Source organism: Sus scrofa, chromosome 4 (genome assembly GCF_000003025.6).
Source record: "Sus scrofa isolate TJ Tabasco breed Duroc chromosome 4, Sscrofa11.1, whole genome shotgun sequence".
In the NCBI taxonomy this organism is placed as follows: domain Eukaryota; kingdom Metazoa; phylum Chordata; class Mammalia; order Artiodactyla; family Suidae; genus Sus; species Sus scrofa.
In genome coordinates this window covers 106,742,780-106,770,424 of record NC_010446.5, presented here as the reverse complement: position 1 = coordinate 106,770,424, position 27,645 = coordinate 106,742,780, and the positions used below count along the sequence as shown (strand labels likewise).

General features: G+C 38.3%; 2 protein-coding genes across 3 annotated transcripts in view; both read right to left on the bottom strand.

Annotated features, from left to right (window-relative positions):
• RSBN1 (round spermatid basic protein 1) overlaps window positions 1-11,579 on the bottom strand; it is a 48,020-nt gene extending 36,441 nt beyond the window's left edge. The window contains exon 1 of the mRNA XM_021090720.1: window positions 10,691-11,579. Coding sequence (XP_020946379.1) covers window positions 10,691-11,375 — 685 coding nt within the window. The 5' untranslated portion in view covers window positions 11,376-11,579. The remainder of the gene's footprint in view (window positions 1-10,690) is intronic.
• Window positions 12,324-27,645, bottom strand: part of PTPN22 (protein tyrosine phosphatase, non-receptor type 22) — a 66,000-nt gene continuing 50,678 nt past the window's right edge. For both annotated transcript variants that reach the window (XM_021090718.1, XM_021090719.1), the window contains exons 17-21: window positions 27,471-27,554; window positions 27,119-27,234; window positions 24,353-24,383; window positions 19,138-19,215; window positions 12,324-13,443 (exon numbers count right to left, since the gene is read on the bottom strand). In XM_021090718.1, the coding sequence (XP_020946377.1) occupies window positions 13,379-13,443; window positions 19,138-19,215; window positions 24,353-24,383; window positions 27,119-27,234; window positions 27,471-27,554 (374 nt within the window). In that variant the 3' untranslated portion in view covers window positions 12,324-13,378. The remainder of the gene's footprint in view (window positions 13,444-19,137; window positions 19,216-24,352; window positions 24,384-27,118; window positions 27,235-27,470; window positions 27,555-27,645) is intronic.

Here is a 27,645-nt window from a genome sequence, read left to right as displayed (position 1 = left end):
AATATCAGGTATATAGTCTTGACCAACCTTCAAGCTTGGTGTGATAGTTACTGCATAGAATTTATCCACCTAAAAATAGTATTTCTGATATGATTTAAGTAATTCAGTGTTAAGACAGATACTCCAATTAATTCTATTACTACATCTGGGAAGAACAAGTTCAATAAATTTTCCAGTAAAGAATCTACTTAGCATAGTAAATAAATATATGTCAAATCACAGTGCTCAATACAAAATCACTCCAAATCACCAGATATAATAGCTACAAAACCTTCTAAAGAAAATATTTAAAAGTACAAGTCAAAGACTTAAAAGTGTACAGATACCAAATGATTTTTATTGTTTAATAAATTGCTTTTAAACAAAAGAAAACTCTTCATTTTCAAGTATAACTTAGGATTAAACTAAGATCATCTATCAAAATATAATGTAATTAGACTGTTTAAAGTGGCAAGAGAAAAAACAATCTTTTATTTATAACTAAATCTTTGAGAATTCCTTACAATACTTAGTAACAGCCATTAATATTTCTTATCAAATAAAATTAATCTAAATACTTTTCTCATACATCAAATCAGTAATTTGAGCATTTCTCCCAAGCAACTAAATGTTAATGCAATTAAATATAAAGGTTAAACCAATTTTAAAACAGTCATCTAATTACCTCTGCTAAATGTTTTGGCAATTTTGCAGGAGAAAAAAGAAAAGAAAGAAAGAAAGAAAAAAAAAAATACCTCTAAATAGACCCTGTTATTTTAAGCATCAGAGGAGGTATCTGGTATATGCAGAAGATAAATTGTGACCTAGATCTGCCACTGAAGTTAATACCAAGAAGGAGCTACCCTGATTGTAACACATTTTCTATATTACTATCAGCTTACAAATGGTATTTCTATCATGGCCAAATCTCTGCAGATTTTATTCCAAAACTCATTTATTTGAGAACCATTCAATTAATCCAACACAGCCTATCTATCTCAAATAAAACCACCATACAAGGAAATGGACTTTAAATTGATTGTAATTTCATATTTCAACATAAAAGTTTGAAATGTGAAATAAATTTCAATCTCCTCACTAATCCTATTTTTCAAATTTTGATTCTTATCTAAGGCTGGGATAAAGAAAGCTCACCTTTGTTTACAGATATTTCAGACTAGCTGTATCATACTAGCTAATGAATTTCCATGAATAAAGAAAATTTATTTTTTTAATCATTGTGGTGGCAACTAATTGACAATGGCATATATGTACAAAGTTGTTAAAGGTTATTAGAGTAAGATTAGTCATCATTGCTTTAAGAGAATGATACTGGGGTTGTCTTGCCTTGAATTAAAAATGTTATTTAAAAGTCAGTGTTTCTGGGAGCTCCACAGTGGCTCAGTGGTTAACGAATCCGACTAGCATCCATGAGGACACAGGTTTGATCCCTGGCCTTGCTCAGTGGTTAAAGATCTGGTGTTGCTGTGAGCTGTGGCATAGGCCAGCAGCTTGTAGCTCTGATTAGACCTCTAGTCTGGGAACCTCCACAAGCTGCAGTGCAGCCCTAAAAAGCAAAACAATTTTTTAAAATAAATAAAGTCAATGTTTATGCAATAAATGTAACAAATCAGTATGTTTTATACCTTAAATGTACACAGTGTTATATGTCAATTATGTAGCAATTTTTTAAAAAAAGTCAATGTCTGAAGTCCTCACAATCTCCATTTCTAGTAGAGTGCTTTTAGCTTTCCAGGAAACATATTTAGAGAGTAATATTTTGAGTATTTCCCTATGGTGCAAAAGTTAATGTTTAACTGACATCCATTCTTTAACAGAAAAAGAACTAACATACACTGTATCTGTGATTAAGGACAGCTTTCACATATCAAACTGTGAAATTAAATATAAAGAGAAGTATGTAATTCTACAAAGGAAAAGATACAAATATCTGAGAGACAACCTGCTGGCTGTCTTTAAAAAAAAAAAAAGTCACTGTAAGGAATTCTCGGAGCTCCCAATGTGGCACAGAAGAAACAAATCCGACTAGGAACCATGAGGTTGCAGGTTCGATCAAAAAGACCAAAAAAAAAAAAAAAAAAAAAAAGGAATTCTCACTGTGGCTCAGCAGGTTACAAACCCAACTAGTATCCATGAGAATGCGGGTTCAATCCCAGAGCCCTGCTCAGTGGGTTAGGAATCTGGTGTTGTGAGGTGTGGTATAGGTCACAGATGCGGCTCGGATCCCACATTGCTGTGGCTGTGGTGTAGACCAGATCTGCAGCTCCGAATCAACCCCTAGCCTCGGAACTTCCATATGCCACAGGTGTAGCACTAGGGGGAAAAAAAAAGAAAAAAAAAAAAAAAAAAAAAAAAGTGGTTGTAACTGTAGATTAATACATGACATTATCAATAAAATCCTCATATGTGGTAATACCCTTAATATTAGCAACAATTAAATACTACCATTTAACATCACTACTGAATCCTTCCTTAATGTAAAAAAATTACCTTGCCATATTACAAAACTTAAAAATTCATAATACCATATTATGCTTGAATTACAGCTCAGACTAAAAAATACATGATAGCCCCAATTCCTAAAAATTATGGTGGATAAGCAAAAAAATTATAATTTTTTATATTTTATTAATCATAATAAAGGGTAAAGTTTTATTTTTATGGGAACAAGGAGTTCCCATCATGGCTCAGTGGTTAACGAATCCAACTAGGAACCATGAGCTTGCAGGTTCGATCCCTGGCTTTGCTCAGTGGGTTAACCACCTGGTGTTGCCGTGAGCTGTGGTGTAGGTCGCAGACATGGCTCAAATACGGTGTTACTGTGGCTCTGGCAGGTGGGCAGCTACAGCTCCAATTATGCTCCAGCCTGGGAACCTCCATATGCCACTGAAGGACAAAAAGACAAAAGGAAAACACCAAGGACAAAACCAAAAAACTGCAGATTTTGAAGGCCATCATTTTAGTAAATCATTCATGCTTGTAACACTGTCTTACTTTTCCTGCCACCCCTCTAATTATGTATGGTGCTTAAAAGTGATTGGCGGAGTTCTCATCATGGCTCAGCAGAAATTAATCTGACTAGCATCTTTGAGGACTCAGGTTCAATCCCTAGCCTTGATCAGTGGGTTAAGAATCCAGCGTTGCCATGAGTTGCGATGTAGGTCGCAGACTCAGCTTGGATCCCGAGTTGCCATGGCTGCGGTATAGGCTGGCAGCTGCAGCTCCAATTCAACCCATAGCCTGGGAACTTCCATAGGCCTCAGGTGTGGTACTAGAAAGACAAAAAATGAATAAATAAAAGTGACTGGCTGAATCCCTGTCCTACCACTTCACAGCAGTAACACCTTCACAGTTAATTTCTTTGTACCTTGTTTCTCATTGGTAAAATGGGGGGAAATAATACCTCCTCATAAAATCAGTGTAAAACAAAGTATATATTTAGAATAGTCCCAGGACATGACAAATACTCAAGACATGTTAACTAGTACTATTACTCCAAAATAGTTGAATTGTAGAGGCAGCAGACTGTCCTATTTAAGAGCAGGTGCTTCACACTTAGACCGATTTAGGTTAACGTCCTGACTCTACTGCTAACTAAGGCCTCTGGGCAAGCTCACAAATCTTCTTAAACTTCCATTTTACCATCTAAAATACTATTAATACTAATACTTATCTCACAGAGTTATTGTAAGAATTAAGACAATGAACAGAAGGCCCTTATCACAGCATTTGACACAGAATGAGCCCTCCCTCACCGTCTTTATCATTTTCACAACAATATTTGATAACATTCCTTGAAATAATTGGCAATAACTCTAGCATATCAAAACTAGAGCTGGAATTTATCGTCCTAGAGTACAATGTGGTATACCACAGGAGAATCACATAAAAGGGGGGGGGGATCTCTGAAAGGGAAGAAAACTATTAGTCACCAAGTGTCTGCTAGGGATCACGTTTATTAGCTCATTTTAATCCCCAAACAAACCAGTGAAGTAGATATGGAAATCCTTTCTACAGAGAAGGAAACAGAGCTTGAACCAAGGTATGTTACTTATATTAGGTCACAAAGATGGTAGGTGACAACCTAGATTCAAACTCTTACCTGTATGACTCCGCAACTCTTCCAGTACACTATACCATATGCTCTTCCTTTCTGCCTTATCTACTCCTCTGCAACACTCCCCTTAGATGATCAACTAAAATTATCTCGTTGTAACTAAGGGACCTGAGGTGGCTTGGAAGAACCTCCAATAAAAGGAACATCAGTATATTCAACAAATATTTTACTTAGTACCCACAACATAATAATTCTGCATAATCGCGAAAAATAACATTATTTAGGTTATGCAAAAACGTCCTTAAAAGTTTTTCGCCTTTCTCTAGGGTAAGAAAAAAATACTAGTGCCTGAAGGTGTTGTTCTGATAAATGAGATTTTTGATTATTTCAGGTCTCTGCATAATCCCCAAATAATTCCCCACTCCTATCACCAAAAACAATCAGCTGTTTCTCGATTAAAATTCCTACAAATAGCTTCTTGACATTACAGAAAAGTTCGATTAGTTGTGTAACCTAGGTACACTCTTCCTACGACAGAAGTTGGACAGTTGGTCAAAGATGAAAACTGTGAGGAGTTCCCATCATGGCACAGCGGAAATTAGCATTATCATGAGCTGTGGTGTAGGTCACAGATGTGGCTCCGATCTGGCATTGCTATGGCTGTAGCGCAGGCCGGCGGCAACAGCTCTGATTGGACCCCTAGCCTGGGAACCTCCATATGCCATGGGTGTGGCCCTAAAAAGACAGAAAAAAAAAAAAAAAGTATGTATATATATAAATACTACTAAGATCATAAATTCATTAGCCAAGAAAAACTAAAAAGAAGCATTTACTTATTTTGATTTTTTTTTTTGAGGAAGTTTGTTCTAGGTTTTTTATGAGTAATAAGAGGGACAGAAAAAATTAAGATTTCAAAAGACACAAGTTGGAATCCCATTGTGGCTCAGCAGGTTAAGGACTGGACAGAGTCTCCATGGGGATTCCTGGCCTCTCTCAGTGGGTTAAGAATCCAGTGTTGCCACAACCTGTCGCACAGGTAGCAAATGTGGCTTGGACCTCGTGTTGCCATGGCGGTGGCGTAGGCCTCAGCTGCAACCTCTAGCCTGGGAGCTTTCATATGCCGCAGGTGTGGCCATAAACAGAAAAAAAAAAGGCAAAAGTATCTATAATATTTCATCAAGATTCAAACCTGTTGCTTACAAGAAACAAAAAATATTTTAGTACCTTTTTTTTTTTTTAACGGCTACATCCACAGCAAAATGGAAAATCCCTGGCCAGGGACTGAATCTGAGCCACAGCTGCCACCTATGTCACAGTTGCAACAACACCAGATCTGTTAACCCAGTGCACCAGGACAGGGATTGAACCCATGCCTCCAAAGCAACACAAGCCACAGCCAGCGATTCTTAACCCACTGCACCACAGTGTGAACTCCTAACATCTCTTAATTAACAATGCAAATGAGCTTTGTAAAAAGTGAAAAGAGAACTGACCCGTGAGTGAAAAAAACAAAACAAAACAAAAACCTGTATTCTAGATTCAGTTCTTTCATATACTAAGGAGAAAATTTGAAGTGACACTTCACCTCTTCAAAAATCCTTTACTTTCCATTTTATACATGAAGCAGGTTTACCTTAACATCCACAGATTAAATTTTTCTTTCAACTATTTACGAGCAACTTGAAATGTCTAGAATTCAAAATTTATAATTGACTTCTACATGAATCTGGATTGAATACTGTTGGGCTGGTGTGCATGTGTCTTAGCTGAATGATCTATCTCAGGGGTCAGCAAACTTCTATAAAGAGCCAAAGAGTAAGCTTTGCAGGCCATATGATCTGTCCCATGTAATGTCTATACTGCTGTAGTATGAAAATTCCCACAGAGAGTATATTTGAATGAGTGGAGTGGTGTCCCAATAAAACTTTTATTTCTAGAAAACTTGAATTACATATGATTCTTACGTGTCATGGGTTTTTCTCCAACCATTTAAAATGTAAAAACCTGTAAATAATAAAAAAAATTTTTTTAATGTAAAAACTATTCTTAGCTCATTAGTTGTATAAAAATAGGCAGTAGAACTGATTTTTGACAAAGGTACAAAAGTAATTCAATGGGGAAAGACTAGTCTTATCAAAAGGTGCTGGAGCAATTGGATATCACAGGCAAAAAAAAAAAAAAAAAAAGAACCTTGACCTAAACCTCACATTATACAAAATTAACTAAAATGAATCAGGTATTCAAATGTAAAAGTTAAAATTGTAAAATTTTGGGGACACCAACAAGAGAAAATCTTTGGGACCTAGTTTGTAGGACCTTACCCATGACACCAAAAGCATAATCCATGAAACTAAATTAATAAATAGGACCTCAACAAAATTTAAAATGTTTACTCTGTAAAGACTCTGTTAAGAGGATAAAAAAACAAGAGAGTGGGTGAAAATATTTGCAAACCATTATTCTGATAAAGGATGTGTGTGTTTGTGTGTGTGTGTGTGTGTGTGTAATATATAAAGAATTTTTGACACTTAGTAGTAAAAAAAACCCAAACAATTAGAAAATGGGCAAAAGACATAAAGACATTTTGAGGATATATGGTCAGCAAATGATAGCATGAAAAGATGTCACTAGCCATTGGGGAAATGCAACTTCAGTCCATGATGAGGTATCATTCTAGACAAAATAAAAATAGTAACAATGCCAGATACTGACAAGGATGTGGATAAAGTGGATCTCTTATACAGTGTTGGTGGGAATGTAAAGTGGTACAGATAATCCAAAAAAGTTTGGCCCTATCTTCCAAAAACAAAAAACCAAAAATACAAACAAAACCAAACATATACCTACCACATGACCCAGCAATCACATTCACTGAGAAATAAAAATTTACGTCCACACAAAAATTTAAATGTGAATGTTCACAGAAGCTTTATCCATAATGTCCAAATTGGAAATAATCAAAATGTTATTTAGAAGGTGACTAGTTGAACTGTGGTATATCCATACCATAGAACACTACTCAGCAGTGAAAAAGAGTGAGCTACTGAGACACACAACTTGAAATGATTTTGAAAACATAATGAGTGAAAAAAAAAATCCCAAAAGATCATATACCATATTATTCCATTTATGTCACATTATCAAAATGACAAAATTATAGAGCTGAAAAATAAACTGATGGTTTCTAGAGGCTAAGAAAGGTGAAAACATGGGATGTTCTAAAACTACAAAGGGATAGCACAAGGGTGATCTTTGTGGTGATGGAATAGTTATCTTGATTGCAGTGGTGGTTAAACTAATCTACAGGTGTTAGGATGGCACAAGTTCCCTGGTGGCACAGCAGGTTAAGGAAATTAGTGAAGGGTAAAGACCTCCCTGTACCAGTTTTGCAATTTCTACAAATATATAATTATCTCAAAATAAAAAGTTAAAATAGTTTCTGAAAATCTGAGGATAAGAGAAGGGAAGACATAGTTCTGTAAGAATCTAGCCACTCCTCGTATTAACCTTATAGCTGCTTCAAGGACCAAGCACAATAAAATAACAAAATGCAGTCTTCACAGTGCCTAATGACTGACACTGTTTCAAGAGCTTTCCACATACTGCCTCATTTAATCCACATAACAATCTTATAAAAGAAATTCCAAAACCCCATTTTATTTTAGTTTTTCTTTTTTGCTTTTTAGGGCCATAACCGAGGCATATGGAAGTTCCCAGCCTAAGAGTTGAATCAGAGCTACAGCTGCTGGCCTACACCACAGCCACAGTAATGCCAGACCCGAGCCACATCTGCAACCCTGTACCACAGCTCACAGCAACCCACTAGCGAGGCCAGGAATCAAACCGGAATCCTCATGGATACTAGTCAGATTCCTTTCCGCTGGCCTACAACAGGAACTCCAAAACCCCATTTTACAGACAGGAAAACTGAAACTGAGGGATGTTAATTTGTTCCTGGTCACAAAGGAAGGGGCAGAGTCACAATTTAAACTCATGTTGACTCCAGAGGTATGTTTACCATTATAACACGTATAAAGATACTCAGTGGAAAAACAAAAGGTATCCATTAAAACAGGTACAAAACCTGAATTAAACAAGGTTAAATCAGTTTTTCTGTAAGATTCTCAGAATTTTTTAAATGTCAGCATGGGTCATGTATCTAGAAGGCTATTGTACACTTTGTTTTTCCCCAATATATCTGGCCAGGCAGGGAACCTTCCCCCCCAGACATGTAATCCAAGAGCCTCTCATTTCTAAAGTCAAAATGTTTAAGCCAGACTTATTGTGGTGATCATTTTGTAATACATACAAATATTGTATCATTATTTTATATATTTAAAACTAATCACAATGTTAAATGTCAATTACATGTCAATATTTAGAAAAACTTAAATGTTTAAACATTTTTAAATGGCCTAACTTTTTTTTTTTTCTGGCCACACATACAGACAGCACCTTGATATAGGATCTCAGTTCGGAGACCAGGGATTGAACTCAGGCCACAGCAGCAGCAGCAGCTGGTAAAAGTGCCGAACCTAACCACTAGATTACATTAGGGCACTCCCTAAATGATCTAATCTTAACCCACTTTCTTTCTTCAGATATTGGCAAACTACAAATGCTTGGAGCTGCACTGCCCAGTGTGGTAGTTGCTAGCCTAAGGAAACTATCATAAATTAATTAGAATGAAATAAAATTAAAAATTCAGTTCCTCAGTCACAGTAGCCACATTTCAAGTATTCAGTATTTATTTCAAGGGCCGAAGATGACTAATAGCTACCATGCTGGACAACACATTTATAGAAAACATTTCCATCACTGGACAAAGTTTTGGCAGCACTGGGTTAATGATTTGTTTTTGTTTTTTAAAGACACAGCTTTTGCAATTTTCAGAGAAAATTGTCATACTGTGAATACATTATTATACATTAATTTGCCACTATCCCCCATAAGAGGAGGATAGGTCAAAAATTCCTAATGGGAATGACTACTGCCACCCTGATGCCACGGCACAGGGAAAGGATAAGGAAAGAAGTGGGGGAAATGAAGAGCAAAAGGAGAAAGCAACATGATGCAGCTTGGGGATGAAGTCTGAACCAGGATTCAGGAGATCTGGGTTCTACTCCCTATTGTGCCAATGAGTCTTTTTTTTTTTTTTTTTTTTTAATTTTTTTGGGGGATACGTGTTATTGTGATTAGGTTAGACAAGTGCCTTCACTACTTTAGGCCTCAGTTTTCTCTCTTTTACAATACAAATTTGACTTGGATGATCTCTGAGAGTCCCACTAGCTCTGTACAGTTAAAACACACAAAAACACATACACACATGAAAGAAGGTGAGAAATAAAGGTAAAAACAAAAAGAGAGCAAGGTCACTGCATACTGGTGGTGGAAACAGACACTCGTGTCAGTTTGGCATAAGTGCTATTCCTGAGGAATTTGGGTTTGGATACACCAAAAGAAGAAAGATTTAATTCAATTCAATAAAAGCTTATCACACAATTATTTGCAAGGAACTGCAATATCTGAAAATGGCACCACAAAAAAACTTATTAGCCCTAAGTTAAGAACAAATATGTGGGAGAAATCCAAGACTCACCAACTTTAGACTGAAAGACAAGTTCACTAACATGCAATAACTGCCCCAGTACTAAGAAACACAGTATTTTAAATTCTTGATTAGATAACACTAACAAATTATATAAAATCTTATACAAAGTACAAACACAGGGCATAATCAAAATTCTTATTCGCCCTGCCTTTTCTGCTAAAGAGAATGTAAATAAATGCTACAGGTACTAGGAAATAGGAAAACCCAATTTTAGTCAACCTAATTTCTTTGGAACCCACACTCACTTAGATAACTCTTCACTTTCTAGGTTAAATATTCTTGACTCTAGAGAGGATTGCTGGAAATAAATAAACTCTCAATTTGCTGTGCCAGACAGATTAAAATGCAACTACTGAACACTGCCACTTTTCAGAGGTACGGTTGGGCCAATAGTCTAGGATCAAGGAGAGGAAACCTCCCCCACTACTTTTCTGAAAATTAAGCTTGCACATAAAGATTAAAAATGATTTTTTTACCTCCAAGTAAAAAACCAACCAAGATAAACTGCATCTGATATATCACCTTGCAGAAGCTAAGAAAACCAGTGAGTCGAATTGATCTCCGTAAAAATTTAAACTCATTAAAGCCCCAAACCACACTCGTAAATATTTTGGAGCAGAAGAGAGGGAATATTAAAGCTTCCCATCAAGGAAAACGGGAAAAAAGGATTTCAGCGACAAACCTTTACTTTAGACAGGCAGTTTTTAATAACCCACTAATCCCACGCCAAGGACCGCGCGGCGCGGAAAGCCTGGCGAATTTGAAAACAAACGTTGGTAAGGGCTCGGGAGGGGACAAGAGGGTTACTAACTGACAGCTCGGCCTCGAAACGAGGAGCCCCAAGTAGGTCAGACTATGTCAACGGTTTGAAATCCAGGGTCCACCCCAGCAGGCTCAAGGGAGTAGAGCAGCAGGAGGTAAGCAGGGGGGTGGCGTCTTTCAGGGCTAAAGGGGCGGGATATCGCAACAGAGAGAGGAGACCTAGATGGAACTCAAGCTCGGGGCACATCGCCCCCTCTCACCTCTCTTGGGGGCCTTGATTAGAGGCACCCCTCCAGTCCTCTCGCCGTTTTCCTGCTTGTCCTTGTGCTTGAGCTCTCCCGGAACGCAGGAGCTGGGATCACCATCAGAGCCGCGGTGGTGATGGTGCTTGTGCCGCTCCTTGTGGCCCTTATGCTTGGGCCCGGCCGCGCTCACCGTCAGCGGCGAGAAGGTGAAGAGGGCCGAGGTGCCCGGAGCGGGGAGCGGGGCAGCGACAGCGGGCCCGGCGGGTGCCAGCGAAGGTGGCGGCGGAGGCGGCAGGAGCAGAGGCTCAACAGGGCCTGGGACAGTTGGGGCGGCATTCGTTGGCGGCAGCGGCCCGGGATGTTGGCGGCTGCGACGGCGCCGGTGAGGGGGAGCGAGAGGGGGGTCCTGGCTCGGCCGCCCCCGCTTCTCCTGAGACCCCCCACTGCTCGCTCGACGTTGCCGCTTCACTCCCCGTGGCGAGACCCCAGCATGGGGCTTCTCCTTCCCCTCTTTGTCCGGCTCCTCCTGCGCCGCCACCGCCCGTACTACGCGCACCGCTCCGACCTGCGCAGCCATTTCACCCACAAACACACATTTAAATGGCCCGACCGCCCCCCCGTCCGCGTACCGCGCAGGCGCCGCCCGCGCACGGCCCGCTGGGCATTGGAGTCTCTCCCCCACCCTCCACTTCTCGGCCATTCTTCGTCCAGAGCTGAACAAGCCGGAAGCGGCACTTCCCAGCTCTTCTCCGCAGGCCCCGCCGACCCAGCTCTATTGTAAAGCACCCTGGGCCGCGCAGAGCCTCACGGGAGCGGTAGTTCCCCCGCGCCCCCTCCGCGTCGCTGGCTCGGCAAGCGGAGGAGCAGAAAGAGAGCGTGCGCCGAGTCACGCTTCGGGATGCGACGCAACCGCCAAGCCCCGCCTTAACGGCCGAAACAATGTTAATGGCTTTCGGAGTCTGTCGGCGCGTTCCCATTATCGTCTCCGTTTGCCCCTTCGTCGTTTAACACAGAGGAGGTGTCTCCATAGTTACTTTTAAATTTCCTCTTCCTTCCATAACCTTTGTGAGGTAAAAGAATCTCCGGCCTTTTACCCTTGGACAAGCGTTGAGATGCGGAGGAAAGGGGCACTTAGTAATGTGCTCTGAGGGCGATTTTGCTTTAAAATAGAGCGGAACTGCAAATCAGACATTTTTGAACCTCTTCCTAGCCACCGATTGCTATGGTTACAAGTAGAGGCGCGACGAGGCAGGTGCAAGAACTGCTTGAGAGACTGATGAGCGCCGCCCCAGCTCGCGGTCGAGCCCCATCCCAGCTAGTGCTTGGAAGGGTCGAGTCCATCTCTACAGTTAAGAAAAAATTCTAGATGGAAAAGCGTGTTTAGGAATTTAAGGTTTTTTCAAATCGTTTAAGTATAAGGTTGCATAAACTTGAGAAGTGTGCCTCCCAGAGAACACTCCAGAAATCGTCACTGCTCCCCAAGGTTTCTGGACAGAAATTTATTTACAATTTCGCCATCGCGTTAGGATTTTATCTCCTTGATAAAGATATTCGGAAGTAATAGATTACAATAAAGTACTCAGATAAAATCACTGTGGTTTGGTACCTCTAGTGCCTCAAGAAGGATTCAACTCAACGAACACTAAAGTTAGTTTAAAAACAGAAGTTTATTGAGCACCTGTTGTATACATTACACAATAAACAGGTAATATTTCATCCAATGTGTGCCTTCGTTGGGATTGCTAATGAAAAATATTGAAGAACAAATACTGTCTTAAGTATTTGATTTTTAGAGAGTTTATAAAAATTTTAAATGAAATCGTTGAGGGGAATTCAGCAGAATGCTTAATTATTACCTGCTAATTTATTTGTTACATAAAATTAGATAAACTTTCTTAACACAGAGCCATATTCACATAGAAAAAAAAATTTAAGTAGTAGTACCTCTGATGAGCTGAATATAAATTGTCCATGTTTATTTATATAGGACTTTTGAGATGAAAAAAAAAATGCTATCAAAAGATAGCTACTTTGTTGATTATTCTTCTAGATTTAGTAATTGAATAATTTCACCTAAAACTCATCAGAAATGTAACTGAACTCTTGTTATTTGGTGTATCCATATAAAAGATTGATTACTGGCATTACACACATATTTTATTCTCTTAAATATAACTTCTTTTCTTACTACTCTTTATTTCCCACAACATTTAGAAAGATGTATACTCCATTTAGGCAAAAATAACTCCCAGAGAATAGTCATTGTCACAAGCAGTAATTTTGTACTGTAACCACAAAGTAAGATTTTTTCAAAACGCTATTTATAGTCATTTCTGGCAGTATCCGACATTTAATTGAGATCCAATTCTTACAAGTCTTTTAGTTTCTATTTAGGTAGAAAAGTAAAGTAAAATAAAAATAACTTCCAAAAATGGAAAATAAGTCCATTCTAAAACTTTCTTATACAGCATTCTTTATACATAGCTCAAGTGACAAACTCTTATTTGCACTTTCCCAACCCAATGTAAATGAGATGAAAATGTAAAACTTCTGGCACTTATTTGCATATTGCTTTTCTTTTAAAAACTAACACATTCCATATCTTCATTGTTGATATTATGAATATAGATCATTTATTTTAGCTAGCAGTATTCTAGTAGTTTTATTTGCATATTCAGTTCCAGTCTATATTCCAAAGTTGTGTTAAAGATTCCAAGTTGATGGTGGTTTCCTTGGTCCTTTGGGTTTTGAAAAACGATTTGCAAAACCTGGGAACAAAAACAAAATTGAATGAAAAAAGATTTCTTATATAGAAATTATCACTTGGATTTTAGTGTGTATTATACATGCAAATACATGGAGTTTTTTCCAAAAGTTTAGACGCATCTTTGATTAAGTTAGTAATAGATTGTAAAGGCATTCTAATAGGTTAATATTTAAATGATAACAATACTAATAACATTTTAAAATTGTAGAACACTTACAAATTTAATAATGGTAATAGATGAAAGAACCCTGGTTATAACAGCCTTTGCTATTTCAGCATGTAATAGGCTTTTTTCCCAAATTTGTTGACATATTATTGACATATGTATGTTCACACGTGACATATATGAGTTTAAGGTGCTACATGTATGTATTGCAAAATGATTACCCCATTAAGGTTAGTTAACACCTCCATCCCCTCACATAATTGCCGTTTAGTGTGTGAGGTGATTACATTTCAGATTCTTCTAACAGCTTTCAAGTATATAATACAGAACTGTTAATTATAGTTACCATGCTGTATATTACATCTTCAGAACTTATTCTTCTTATATCTGGAAGTTTGTACCCCTTGACCAACATTTCCCCATTTCCCCCACCTCCCAGCCCCTGGCAACCACCACTGTATTTCTGTGAGCTCAGCTTGTTTAGATTCCACATATAAGTGAGAACATAAAGTATTTGTCTTTCTGTCTGATTTATTTCACTTAGAGTAATGCCCCCACGGTCCATCCATGTTGTCACAAAAGAAAGACAGGACTTCCTTCTTTTTTGTGAGTGAATATATGTGTATATACCTTCATATATAATATTCAAATATTCATATATGTATATATAGAGTCAGCCCTCCCTATCATCAGATTATGCATCTACAATTTCCACATCTGCATATTCCACCAACAGTGGATCAAAAACATTCAAAAAATCCTTCCATAAAGTCTCAAAAGCAAAATTTGAATTTACCACACATCAGCAAATAATTTACATAGCATTTCCATTGTATGGAGTATTATAAGTAATCTAGAGATGATTTAGAGTAATCAGGAAGATGTGGATAGGTTATATGCAAATACTAAATAAAACATTTTGTATAAAGGATTTCAGTATCCTTGTATTTTGGTATCCACGGGAGGGCCTGGAACCAAGTCCCTGTGGGACAGGGGTGACCATAGGAGGATTTTCCACTGCAGTGAAGGGGGTCAGTACCCCTAACCCAGGTGTTGTTCAAGAGTCAACTGTATACATACACCTCTCATATCTTCTCTAGCCATTCATCTATCAGTGGACACATAGGTTATTTCCGTGAATTGGCTATTGTAGATAAAGCCAGAACACGGAGTTCTCCTCATGGCTCAGCAGTTCCTGAATCCAACTAGGATCCATGAGGATGGGGGTTCAATCCCTGGTCTCCCTCAGTGGGTTAAGGATCCGGTGTTGCTGTAAGCTGTGGTGTAGGTCACAGACACTCCTCGGATCCTGCGTTGTTGTGGCTGTGGTGTAGGCCGGTGGCTACAGCTCTAATTCGACCCCTAGCCTGAGAACTTTCATATGCCAAGGGTGCAGCCCTAAAAAGAAAAAAAAAAAAAAAGCTGGAATGAATGGGAGGTACAAATATTTGTTCTGAGATAATTTCATTTCCTTCAGCTATATATATTCGAGTGGGATTTTTAGATCATATAATAGTTCTGTCTTTAATATTTTGAGGCACTTCCATACTGTTCTCTGTAGCGACTGCCCGAATTTACATTTCCACTACACAAGGGCTCCCTTTCTCCATAGGCTCACCAACACTTGCCTCTTGTCTTTTTGATAATGGCCATTCTAACATATGATGTGCTATATCATTGTGGTTTTCGGTTTGCATTTCCCTTATGATTACTGACGTTAAGCATCTTTTCATGTGCCTGTTGAGCCTTTATATGTCTTTTCTGGAAAACTTTCTATCCAATTCCTTTACCCATTTTTTAATCTGTTTTGTTTTGTTGTTTTAGTAATATCCTTTATCTGCATCTTTTCATCCACCACTCGTTGATAAAACAAACAAAAAAACCTAGGAAATTTAGGAGTTCCCGTCGTGGTGCAGTGGTTAACGAATCCGACTAGGAACCATGAGGTCACGGGTTCCATCCCTGGCCTGGCTCAGTGGGTTAATGATCCGGCGTTGCCGTGAGCTGTGGTGTAGGCTGCAGACGTGGCTCGGATCCTGCGTTGCTGTGGCTCTGGCGTAGGCCGGTGGCTACAGCTCCGATTCAACCCCTAGCCTGGGAACCTCCATGTGCCGAGGGAGCGGCCCAAGAAATAGCAACAACAACAACAAAAAGATAAAAAGACAAAAGACAAAAAAAAAAAAAAAAAAAAAAAAAACCTAGGAAATTTAAATTTCAGAAAAATAAGCACTATTGCTTTAGAAAATTATTGTATTAAATCCAGTTCTACTTCGACCCAGAAAGCCCTCAATCTACTCAGAGATTATATTTGAAAATAAAGAAATAATTCTGAAAACCTAAGTAGTTAATTCTTTTTATTTATCTCTCCCTTCAAATACTCCCCTCCAACCTCCTCACCCACAGAACACACACAGAAGGAGAATCAGGCAATTTTGCATAACCAATGAAGGCTATTTGTGGGTAACTTCAGAATATATACAGGTTGGTGACATAGGTTCTTTATCACGTTAGCAACATATAACTTTGCTTTTATTTGGTGGAGATATATTTTCAAGGTATTCTTGCATTCAGCAATTTGAAGGGCTCAAATTGAGCAATGAAAGAATAAAAATACAAAGGGAAAACAAAACTCAAACAAAACTCAATTTCATCATCTTATAAAATTGCGGGAATTTAATACCTTATAGAAGTGATGAAAACGACCAGATATTTGTTAAAGCTTCTAGCTCAACGCTTGGCACATAGTAAACTACTCAAGTGTTGCTTAAATCTAAACCACAAAACTATATCAGAACTGGAAGAAAAAGAGATAAGGGAAGAAGAAAAGAGGATAAAACCCAGAAACCCACTAAAATTTAATTTATTAATGTGATGGTAAAAAAAAAAAATTGTGGGAGGGGGAACACAACCTAATTCATGTACATTTTACTCTTCAGAATGGTAAGTAAAATAGAAGGAAAAATAGTCCAGGTTAAATTGTTTCACACAATAGTTACAAAATTATCCATTCGTCCAGATAGTTTGAATTAAACCAAATAGACTGAGAATAGAAGTAAGAACATACTTGCAAGTACTAAATATCTGAAATTTGAGGAATACCTATATTGCCCCTTTTTCTTTGTTCTTTTTTTTTTTTTTTTTTTTTTTTGCCTCTTTGTCTTTGTTAGGGCCGCCCCACCCTCCACATATGGAGGTTCCCAGGCTAGGGGTCTAATCGCAGCTACAGATGCCGGCCTACACCACAGTCACAGCAACTCGGGATCTGAGCCTCGCCTCGTCTGTGACCTAAACCACAGCTCACGACAACACCAGATCCTTAACCCATTGAGTGAGACCAGGGATGCAACACACATCCAACAACCTGGATCCTAGTCAGGTTGGTTAAGCGCTGAGCCACCAAGGGAACTCCAAGTGCTGTTTTTTATGTAGGTAAAATATTCAACTTTGAAGAAACAACATGGAGGCAGCTGTATATTTTATCCTCAGATCATAGGTCATTGTAAAGTTAGATGGGCCATGAGTTTACTCAAGTGTTATTTCTCATTGAGAGAAAAGAAGGAAGCAAGAAACATTTGTGTTCCAGAGTTTGGTGCTTTTCTCATAGGTTAAATAATATTTTATTTGAAATTTTTTTTTTTTTTTCTTTTTAGAGCCGCACCTGGGGCATGTGGAGGTTCCCAGGCCAGGGGTCCAAATGGAGCTACAGCTGCTGGCCTACACCACAGCCACAGCAACACAGGATCCGAACCGCATCTGCAACCTCCACCATAGCTCCCGGCAACGCCGAATCCCCAACTCACTGAGCAAGGTCAGGGTTCAAACCCACAACCTCTTGGTTCCTAGTCGGATTCATTTCTGCTGTACCAAGCCGGGAACTCCTGAAATTTTTAACTAAATGATTTCATAAGAAGAATACCTTGTTTCTAATTATAGCCTTTTAAACTTTAGAGTTAATGTAATCCAAATAAAAATTTTAAAGCCCAAGAAATAGATCCAGAGATTCTAGTTAAATATTTTGCCATAGTAAGATTGGGACCATAACACCAGGTACAGCGGAAATTGCTATCTGTCCACCAAAATTTTTCCTTGCTTCTTCTTCAGGAATAGAATAGTTTATGGGAAACTGTATGCCCAGCATTATTTCATTTCCCAGTGTCTTTTACAATTTAGATATAGCACACGTATAAGCTCTCTTCAAGGGAAAGGAATGAACCAGTGTAATGTTGCCTCTTCCAGGCCAGTCAGTGCCTTTAGATCGGAAGAGGAGGCCAAACCTCTTCCACATTTTTCTCTCCTCTTCTTGTCACCTGCAATTTGAATGTGGCAGCAACAATTTTGATTATTCAGATAAGGACGATACCATAGAGCAGCAGTTCCCAGGGACCACTGGGGATTCCCTAGACCTCTTCAGGGGGATCTGGCTTTTGATTAGTAATCATTCTTAGTAGTAATAGCCTACATTATTTACTGTACTTCTTACAAAAAGTTATAGTATACATATTATTGCCTTAGATAGTGTCATGAATTTGGCATATAGAATAGAATGTTTGGAGTTCCCATCGTGGCTCAGTGGTTAACGAATCCAGCTAGGAACCATGAGGTTGTGGGTTCAATCCCTGGCCTTGCTCAGTGGGTTAGGGATCTGGCGTTGCCGTGAGCTGTGGTGTAGGTTGCAGACTCGGCTCAGATCCCTTGTTGCTGTGGCTCTGATGTAGGCCGGCGGCTATAGCTCCGACTCGACCCCTAGCCTGGGAACCTCCATGTGCCATGGGAGCAGCCCAAGAAATGGCAAAAAGATGAAAAAAAAAAAAAAGAACAATAGAATGTTTAATATAAAATTATCATTTCAATGTATAGCTTATCCTTAGGAGCAATTGGGCAAACATTCCTTTAAACGGTCAGAATTGGGCTTCAGCTACCATTGAATGAATTATACAGGATAGCAATACTGCTCTTCTTTTCATCACACTTGTACATTTTTTTTGTTACTGTTAAAGTATTGTAACATTTCATTCGGTTTTCACATTCATTTACTACCTGCCAACGTGATCATTTGGTTACCTAGCTTTATTTTCCACATATGCTATGTAATTCAGGCCTATGTAAGGTGTAAGAGGTGGCTGAGGTCAAAAATAAAAATACGGAGTTCCCATCATGGCTCAGCAATTAACAAACCCGACTGGCATCCATGAGGATTCGGGTTCAATCCCTGCCCTTGCTCAGTGGGTTAAGGATCCGACATTGCCGTGAGCTGTGGTATAGGTTGCAGACACAGCTCGGATCCAGCAATGCTGTGCTTGTGGCATAGGCCAGCAGCTTCAGCTCTGATTCAGCTCCTAGCCTGAGAACTTCCATATGCCACGGGTAGATAGATAGATAGATAGATAGATGTAAATGGCATGGAAAATAATATAAATATAAGGACTTATACATGCAAACTTAAATCATTTAAAGTTGTATATTTTATACTATACATGAATAATTAAGATAAACATTTTTTAAAACTCTGCTGGGAGGTAACACACATACCAAAATTCAGAAAGGAACTGGAGTTATTTGACGGAACAGGGTCTGCAGGCTTGTTTGGTGGGGAAGAATTACAGACATCTAGAAGTCAAAAGAAAAAAATGTAAGGGAAAGAGTAAAGACTAACTCAGACTACATAACTGTTGAGATTAAACATTTTCCCCAAATTAATTAGTACTTCCATATAAACACATCACTATCAAATGTAACAAAATACAGATGCTTACAAATGGGGTGACAGTATAATTTTCTCATTTTTGTGTGCATATTTTTTAAAAAGATTTATTTTCTCTGCAAACAGATTGTGTAGTAAACCCAACACTAAAGAAAATCACCAAAGAACTCAGTAAGATCCATTTTATTATGAATCAACTTTTTCTGGGATTCTCATTTTGGCTTTCAACTTCATCTTTCTTTGCACTCTGACCATTCTTAGTACACTTTTTAATCTTTTATTTTTTTTATTAAAGTATAGTTGATTTACAATGTTGTGCCAGCATTCTTTGCACACTTTTAAATCATTTGTTCTTCACATTAGTTCATCCATGACAAGCCTGTGATTTTTTTCAACCATCTTCCATTCCTGGAATATCTTTTTTCACTTCCTAGCCTACTCTTTTTTTTTTTTTAATTATAGATGATGCTAGTTAGGCCCAGAATCTCCCCAAATCCTTGTTATATTGCCTTGTTTTTGCATTTTAGCTACATATAGGTAAACTTAAAAACATATTTCTCAGGAGTTCCTGTTGTGACTCAGCAGTAGCAAACCCGACTAGTATCCATGAGGTTGCAGGTTTAATCCCTGGCCTCACTCAGTGGGTTAAGGATCAGCATTGTCACAAGCTGTGGTATAGGTCACAGATTCAGCTTGGATCTGGTGTTGTTGTGGCTGTGGTGTAGGCCAGCAGCTGCAGCTCTGATTTGACCCCTAGCCTGGGAACTTCCGCATGCCATAGGCACCGCCCTGAAAAGACTATATATATATATAATGTATTTATACATAATATATATAGTACATATATATGTATGTAGTTCTATTCCCAGCACCTTAATATATTCATGCATCAGTTTCTGCCCAATTTTGAAAACAATCCAGTGAAACATGATCCATATTTTGCACAAGCACTGTGTAGTCAGGAAAAAAAAAAGATAATTTCAGGTTTGAATAAACTTTCTAAGAAACAGTACATAATTAGGGAGAAATGATTAAATATTCACATTTTTTTGGGTTCATTCACAGAATGTAGTGTAAGGACTGCATATGTGTTTTGTGCACCAATACCCAATACTAAGATTCTAGAAACATCGCCCCATTCCCAGAGCTACTTGAGTATGAATCACTAGAGTAAACCATGCATTTCAATCAGATTCAATTAAAATATGTATTTTATTGAAAACCTACTATGTGTCAAGCATTGGCCCAGGCACTGACAATAGGGACATGCATAATAAGTAGGTGAAGGTGAGAAAGTTAGGGGATAGCAGTCATCGCTAAAGTGCGTATGAGCTGAGAACTATATACATCTTTCAGGAAGAAAGCAATTGTTCCTAAAGAGAATATTGGTTTTTTACAACTGGAGACTAAGATTTCGCATATACATTCAGTGAACTACTATTCTGAATATTTGGGTTGTCATCAATATTTTTATGCTGCCTACTCAGCATTAATTCCTTCTTCTGATAACAGAACTTGAATTGGGAGCTCCCGTCGTGGCTCAGTGGTTAACGAGTCTGACTAGCATCCATAAGGATATGGATTTGATCCCTAGCCTTGCTCAGTGGGTTAAGGATCCGGTGTTGCCGCGAACTATGGTATAGGTCGCAGATGCAGCTCGGATCCTGCATTGCTGTGGCTGCGGCATAGGCCGGCAGCTACCGCTCTGATTTGACCCCTAGCCTGGGAACCTCCATATGCCATGAGTGTGGCCCTAAAAAGCAAAAAAAAAAAACAAAAACAAAAACAAACAAACCAAAAAACTTGGAGTTTCCTTTAAGAAATCACCCCTCTCCAGTTTTCAGCTTTCATACTTAGGGTGAAGCTGATTCCACCCTTAGGTCAAGGAACTGACCAGTGACTGGAGCTGTCAGTTGGTACTTTGCCATGGTCACACCAGTTACCTAGGCCTGACCTCATTCCTTATTGGTCAATGTCCACATGTAACAATTGTTAAAAATAAGGTGTAACACTGTCCTCTTCGTCAGAGCATTGACTACTCTGGCAATAATTGGTTTAGGGGTTTAGCCAAAACAATCAGGCCCAATCAACACGAGGCATCAGGCTGTTTCTTGAGCAACCAGGAAAGAGCTCATTTTTTTTTTTTTTCATCATAAGCTTAAAATTACATGATAACATCCTGCCTATGGCTGAGCTACCACGGAGTGAAACAACGTTGGGAGATACATAATGAGAGATTAGGCCCTAATTACATCATCTGAACTCTTGGTCATAGGCCAGCAAATTTTTCTGCTTACTCTAGTTTAAGTTGGGCTTTCTGTCACTTGGCACTGAAGAATTTCTCAGCAATTAAAGTTTCCCACTAAAAATAGGCATCAGGCATGATAGTTGACAGCTTCAACCAGCAGCCAGAAGGATCTTTTCAAAAAACAGATCCTGTAACATCTCTGTTTCAAACACTTCTGTGACCACCCACTGGGTCATTAACACGCCCACAAGGCTCTAACTACCTCTCCCTCATCTCTCTCATCTTTCAGACACAGCTTACCCCTTTCTGCCCTTAGTACCCTGCAGCTATGACTTCCTTTGAGTTCCAACAACACACCAAATTCACACTATTCTGTTCACCATCAGGTACCCAGTGCCTTGCATAATGTCTGGCACATAGTAGGCACTCAACAAATATTCAGCACATAAGTGAAAGAAAGAAAGAGGCAGACATCAGGCTTGGATGCTAACTTAAAACAACGAGTGAAGAATCCTAATTTTGTTCAAAGTAGGACTGATAAGAGATCCAGGCTAAAGGAAGAATATATAGAATTTAGGAGTCCGGGACCTTCTAGAAGGGAAAGAGAACACACATGCAAGCAAAGGCAGATAAGTATAAAACTTCAGGATCAGTTTTAGAGGCTGGATTTTGTTCTTCATTTAAGTACCAAAGACCAGAGGATGGAAGCAGCTGAGAAACAGAAATTAGCCTAAATCTAGAGAATGACCTGGGAGCTCTTACTAGAAATAAGATTAGAGTCTAAAAGATTCAGACTCGAATCTATGTCAACCTAAATTTACCTGAAATTTCTGTATCTTTGGTATCCCCGAGACGGGATTGGAGCTACAGAAAGAAAGTTTTTTGATTTTGTTTTCTGCTTTTTTTAGAGAACTAAAACTAGGTATTTCATAAACTAAGCTGATAAAAATCAGTCTCTGGCTGGCTAGTCACAGTCACTCATTTCTTTGCTTTTAGCTGTATTATTTCATATGTTTTGTACTATGATTTCCTCTTGAAATGTTTAAATTCACTTTTGAGGAGTTCCCGCCATGGCACAGTGGTTAACGAACCCGACTAGGAACCATGAGGTTGCGGGTTCGATCCCTGCCCTTGCTCAGTGGATTAACGATCCGGCGTTGCTGTGGGCTGTGGTGTAGGTTGCAGACGCGGCTCGGATCCCGCGTTGCTGTGGCTCTGGCGTAGGCCGGTGGCTACAGCTCCGATTCGACCCCTAGCCTGGGAACCTCCATATGCTGCGAGAGCGGCCCAATAAAATGGCAAAAAGACAAAAAATAAATAAATAAATAAATAAATAAATAAATTCGCTTTTGAGTGACTTTAGAGGAAAGAGTGTATTTTCCAATCATGCTTTAGCCCATTGTAGGTGAGAAATCAGTTCACTTTAGAGATCAAGTGCAGTGGCAATGAAAGTGGACTAGCACAAGTTTATGGATAGGGAGATAGAGTGAAAACTCAAAAGAAAAGCATACGATTCAATTGTAATCCTATAAACCTTCTTACTTAGATAATATTGTAAATCAAGTTTTCTCAGCGCTCTTTCTCCCTCCCTACAATACCAGGAGAATACCAAGTATCTATTTGGTCCTTGATGATTAACCCAGGAGCTCAAGTTTATAAAAAATATATCACCATGTTTTATATTCTGTGTAATTGTAAATAGGATTTCTGAGATAATCAGTTTCCCACAGTTTCAGGAGTTGAGTTTTGTTTTCTGTGCAATATAGGAAAACCAGTAAGCAACAGACTTTTATTGCTAATAATACTTGGTAAAAATGGAAATGTGTCAATACTTGGCTTATTTCACTAAACCAACACATTTGTTTCACAATATGCTTCGCCGTGACTACTTTCAAAGAAAATACATCTGAGGTTAGGCTGCTGGGAATTTTAAATAATACTCCTGTATGACAGCATCTTAGAATGGGTAGGAAGTGCCACATATCATATGATTATTCCTGTCTATCAAACAAACTTTCCTTCCCCTTACTCCCTACTGAATATTAGCATTGTGGAGCCTAGCACAGTGTAAAGCTTGGGGGTAACTGTTCTGATACATAGGACCCTAGTGAGGCTCTGTTTAGAAATAAGAGTGTTAATTTTTTTCAGAGTGGTTATATAAGGAAAAATTACATAATTGTGAAAGTGGCATGGTATTTTCTTTTTAGGGCCGTACCTGCAGCATATGGAAGTTCCCAGACTAAGGGTTTAATTGGAGCCGCAGCTGCCAGTCTGTGCCAGAGCCACAGCAATGCCAGATCTGAGCTGCATCTGCAACCTACACCACAGCTCACGGCAATGCCAGATCCTTAACCCACCGAGCAAGGCCAGGAATCGAACTCATATCCTCATGGATACTAGTCAGAATCATTTCCGCTAAGCCACAACAGGAACTCTTATATTCTAAAAACAAGTGAAAAAGGAGTTCCCTGATGGCTCAGCAGGTTAAGGATCTGGCATTGTCACTGCTGCGGCTTGGGTTACTGCTGTGGCATGGGTTCAATCCCTGGCCCAGGATTTCCGAATGCCAGAGGTGCCACCAAAAACAAACAAACCTTGAGAACTTTGTCTAGATACTCATGTTGCAACAGAAGAAAGGGTGGGGGAAAAAATGTAATTGTAATGTATACATGTAAGGATAACCTGACCCCCTTGCTGTACAGTGGGAAATAAAAAAAATTATAAAAAAAAAAGAAAATTAAAAAAAAAAACAACAAACCAACAAAAACAAGTGAAAATAAGTAAAAGAAACTTACTCTTTTTCATGTTTCGCAAAATTTTCAAACTCTACAAAAACGAAGAAAAGGAATAAGTTAGTTTTTTTCCCTGTGAAATCCAAACTAATCAACTCGAGATATGGACTTCAGTCAAAAGGATTCCTTGCTTTCAAAATGACTATCCAAATGCACAAAATTATTCTTCTATCTTTCCATTCGAATTTTTTCAATTCAGTGCAAAGTCTCCACTTGACTTCATCTTGCTATTTTCCCCACCCATATCAGAATCATACTGTGTATTTAGAAATAGTGCTATGTTGTCTCAGGGGGAAAGACGGTGTTCCTACGTCTCTTCTTTATGAGGAACCATTCCAGGGCCCACAAGGGTTCCTGAAGATAGCTATGATACAGTGCCGTTCCTATGTTAGCCAAAAAAAATTGCCGGTCATTTTCTGTACTCAGTTTCCTGAGGTTCACGCCTCCTGTGAACCACATTACTCTCTGCTCCCTCCTTTCAGCAAACCCAGGTCTTCTGCCTCCTTTAGGATAGAGGCGCTAACTTAGCTCTTCCAGGAACCTGCCCAGATTGATTCTTTTCTTCACATTTCCTCAGGATGTACATTTTCAATGGGTTTCATGGTATTTTGTTTTTTATAATTTTCATGTTGTTTCTCATACAGGTGCTCTAGTTGAAGAAATTAACTGTACTCTTTTCAAGGGCATGTCTATGTCCTTTATGACATTTCTGTTTTCCTAACTGCTTAACAGAAAGGTGATTTTCTATATGAGATACTTCATAAATTATTTTTTTGAAATATTTTATTTAGATTTTTAAATATAGATTATTTATCATTCAAAATATCCTAGTAAAAATGTTCCCATCCTTGTTCTCCATCTATCTAGTTTCTAACCCTCCCCCTGCAGGTAACCATTGTCGTTAGTTTTTTATGTATCTTTCCAGAGTTACTCAGGAATATATAATATAATATAGGTCCTAGTTTTACCCTTTTAAACAAAAGTTAAGAAAATATCTAAAAACATATTGAGAGAGTCCTCATTCTTTTTTTAGCCGTATACAATTCTGCTGTTTCATATGCCATGATTTATGGTTTATTTAATCTGTTCCCAATTGTCTGCCCTTATAAATGAAGACTTAATGAATAACCAAGTATATATTTCATTTAATGCTGTAAGCAAGTGTATTTGTAGGATAAATTCCTAGAAGTGGAATTGTCGGGTCCAAAGATATTTGCATTTGTAATTTTGATGATATTGCTAACTTGTCCTCTGTGGAAGTTAAACTACTTGACGTTCGCACCAACAGTGCAAGAGTGTGCTTATTTTCCCATCGCCTGCCTAAGAGAGAGTGGTCAGGGTGGAATATGCCATTCTAAAACATGAAAAACAGTGTGTCACTGGGGTTTTAATTTGTATGTCTCTTACTATGGTGGGGCTCAACACATCAAATGTTTAAAGGGCAGATCATGAACGTTTACTTATCTTTGAACTATCAGATCCTATATTTTTGCTCGTTTTTTCTTTTAAGATTATTATTTTCTATGAATTTCTAAGAGCTCTTTATATATTAAAGAAATATGAAATATTAAAGAAATAAAGGAGTTTCCACTGTGGCACAACAGGTTAAGGATCCAGCATTGCCACAGCTGTGGTATAGGTAGCTGTGTGGCTTGGATTTGATCCCTAGCCCTGGAACTTCCATATGCCATAGGTGTGGGCCAAAAAAAAAAAAAAAAAAAAGAAATATAGTCCTTTGACTGTGATGCCAATGTAGATTTCTTTTTTTCCCAATTTGTTTTTTATCTTTTGATTTTCAAGGTTGTTTTTGTTTTTGTTTTTGTTTTGGTTTGGTTTGGTTTGGTTTTTTTGCTTTGTTTTGCCATGCAGAAATTTTGCTTTATTTAGCTGAACTTGTAAATCTCTCTTCCTATGGCTTCTGGATTTTGAGTCATAGTTATAAAGGTCATTCCTACTCCCAGGTTGTAAAATAATCTTTCCAAGTTTTTTTTTTTTTTTTAGTATTTTGATGGGTTAGTTTTTTGTTGTTTCTAGTTTTTTAAAATATTTAAATATTTTCTCCATCTAGAATATATCCTGGATATATTCTAGAATATAGCTGTGAGGTATGGATCCTACTTTTTTTCCCTCTAGGTGGTTTCCAGTTCATCAACAACAACGATGAAAACATCCACCTTTATCCACTATTTGAAAGGCTCCCTTCATCATATACTAAATTCCTACATATATTTGGATCTACTTCTGAACTTTTCTTTCTGCTCTGTTGGTAGGAGTTTCTTTTCATACACCAATATCATGCCATTTTAACTACTGAGGCTTCACAGTATTTTAACATCTGGTAACATCTCCTTTCATTGCTTTTACTCTTTTTCTGTTTGGCTGTTTACTGGCCTTTTTTTTTCCCGGCTGTGCCTGTGGCATGCAGAAGTTCCCAAGCCAGGGATCAAACCTGTGCCATAGCCGTAACAATGCCAGGTCACACGAGGCCACCAGGAAACTCCTTGGCTATTCTTGTTCTTTTTTTCCTGCATCTGAACTTTGGAATCAGTTTGTCTAGTTTCAGGAGGAAAGAGTTTATCATCTTATTGAGCATGCTTTATGATTTTTTTTATTTTTAGTTTCCCTCCATTAATTTTGATTGTTGTGAGGTCAACAATCAATATGGTGAAGATACTTAGTCTAATTTTTCATCTTAATGCTGGCAGCCCTGGGGACACTTTAAATAATGAAAAGCCTCTGGCATGTTTCCATAAACCCCTATCTCTTTACCTTACTCCTTGTGAAACTTTTTCCAGGAGTCTTCAGTGTCTGTTTTGAAGATGTTGAATTTTCCATGGTATTAGAACAGCTCGTAGAATAAGTCTCTATAGATTTAGCCTGCATACCTTTAAAAAAAGGGGGGAGGTTGTTGCTTTCAGATTATATATAGGTATATATTCAGTAATTCTTAGCTTGACTTTTTATGCATTATTTTTACAATATATTATGCGTTTTTAAAATGTATTATTTTAATCTTATTTAATCATTCTTTGTACCTTTTCCACTTAGGTCCTACTTTATTGTTCACCTTTTAACAGTCTCATTTTCTATAACTTTTTTGAAAGAGAGCACTGCCACTTACAATCCTCATCAGCAACAATGAAGGACTCTAAGGTTCTTTCTGGCAGTGGAGGTGGTGGAGAAGAAGAACGATCTTGGTATAGATCTATGAAAAGAAGAGAGTATACAACAAAGCAAAAAAAAAAATCATCAATGAAAAGTCACAAGTCAAGATCCCTTTTTGGTTTTGTACAACG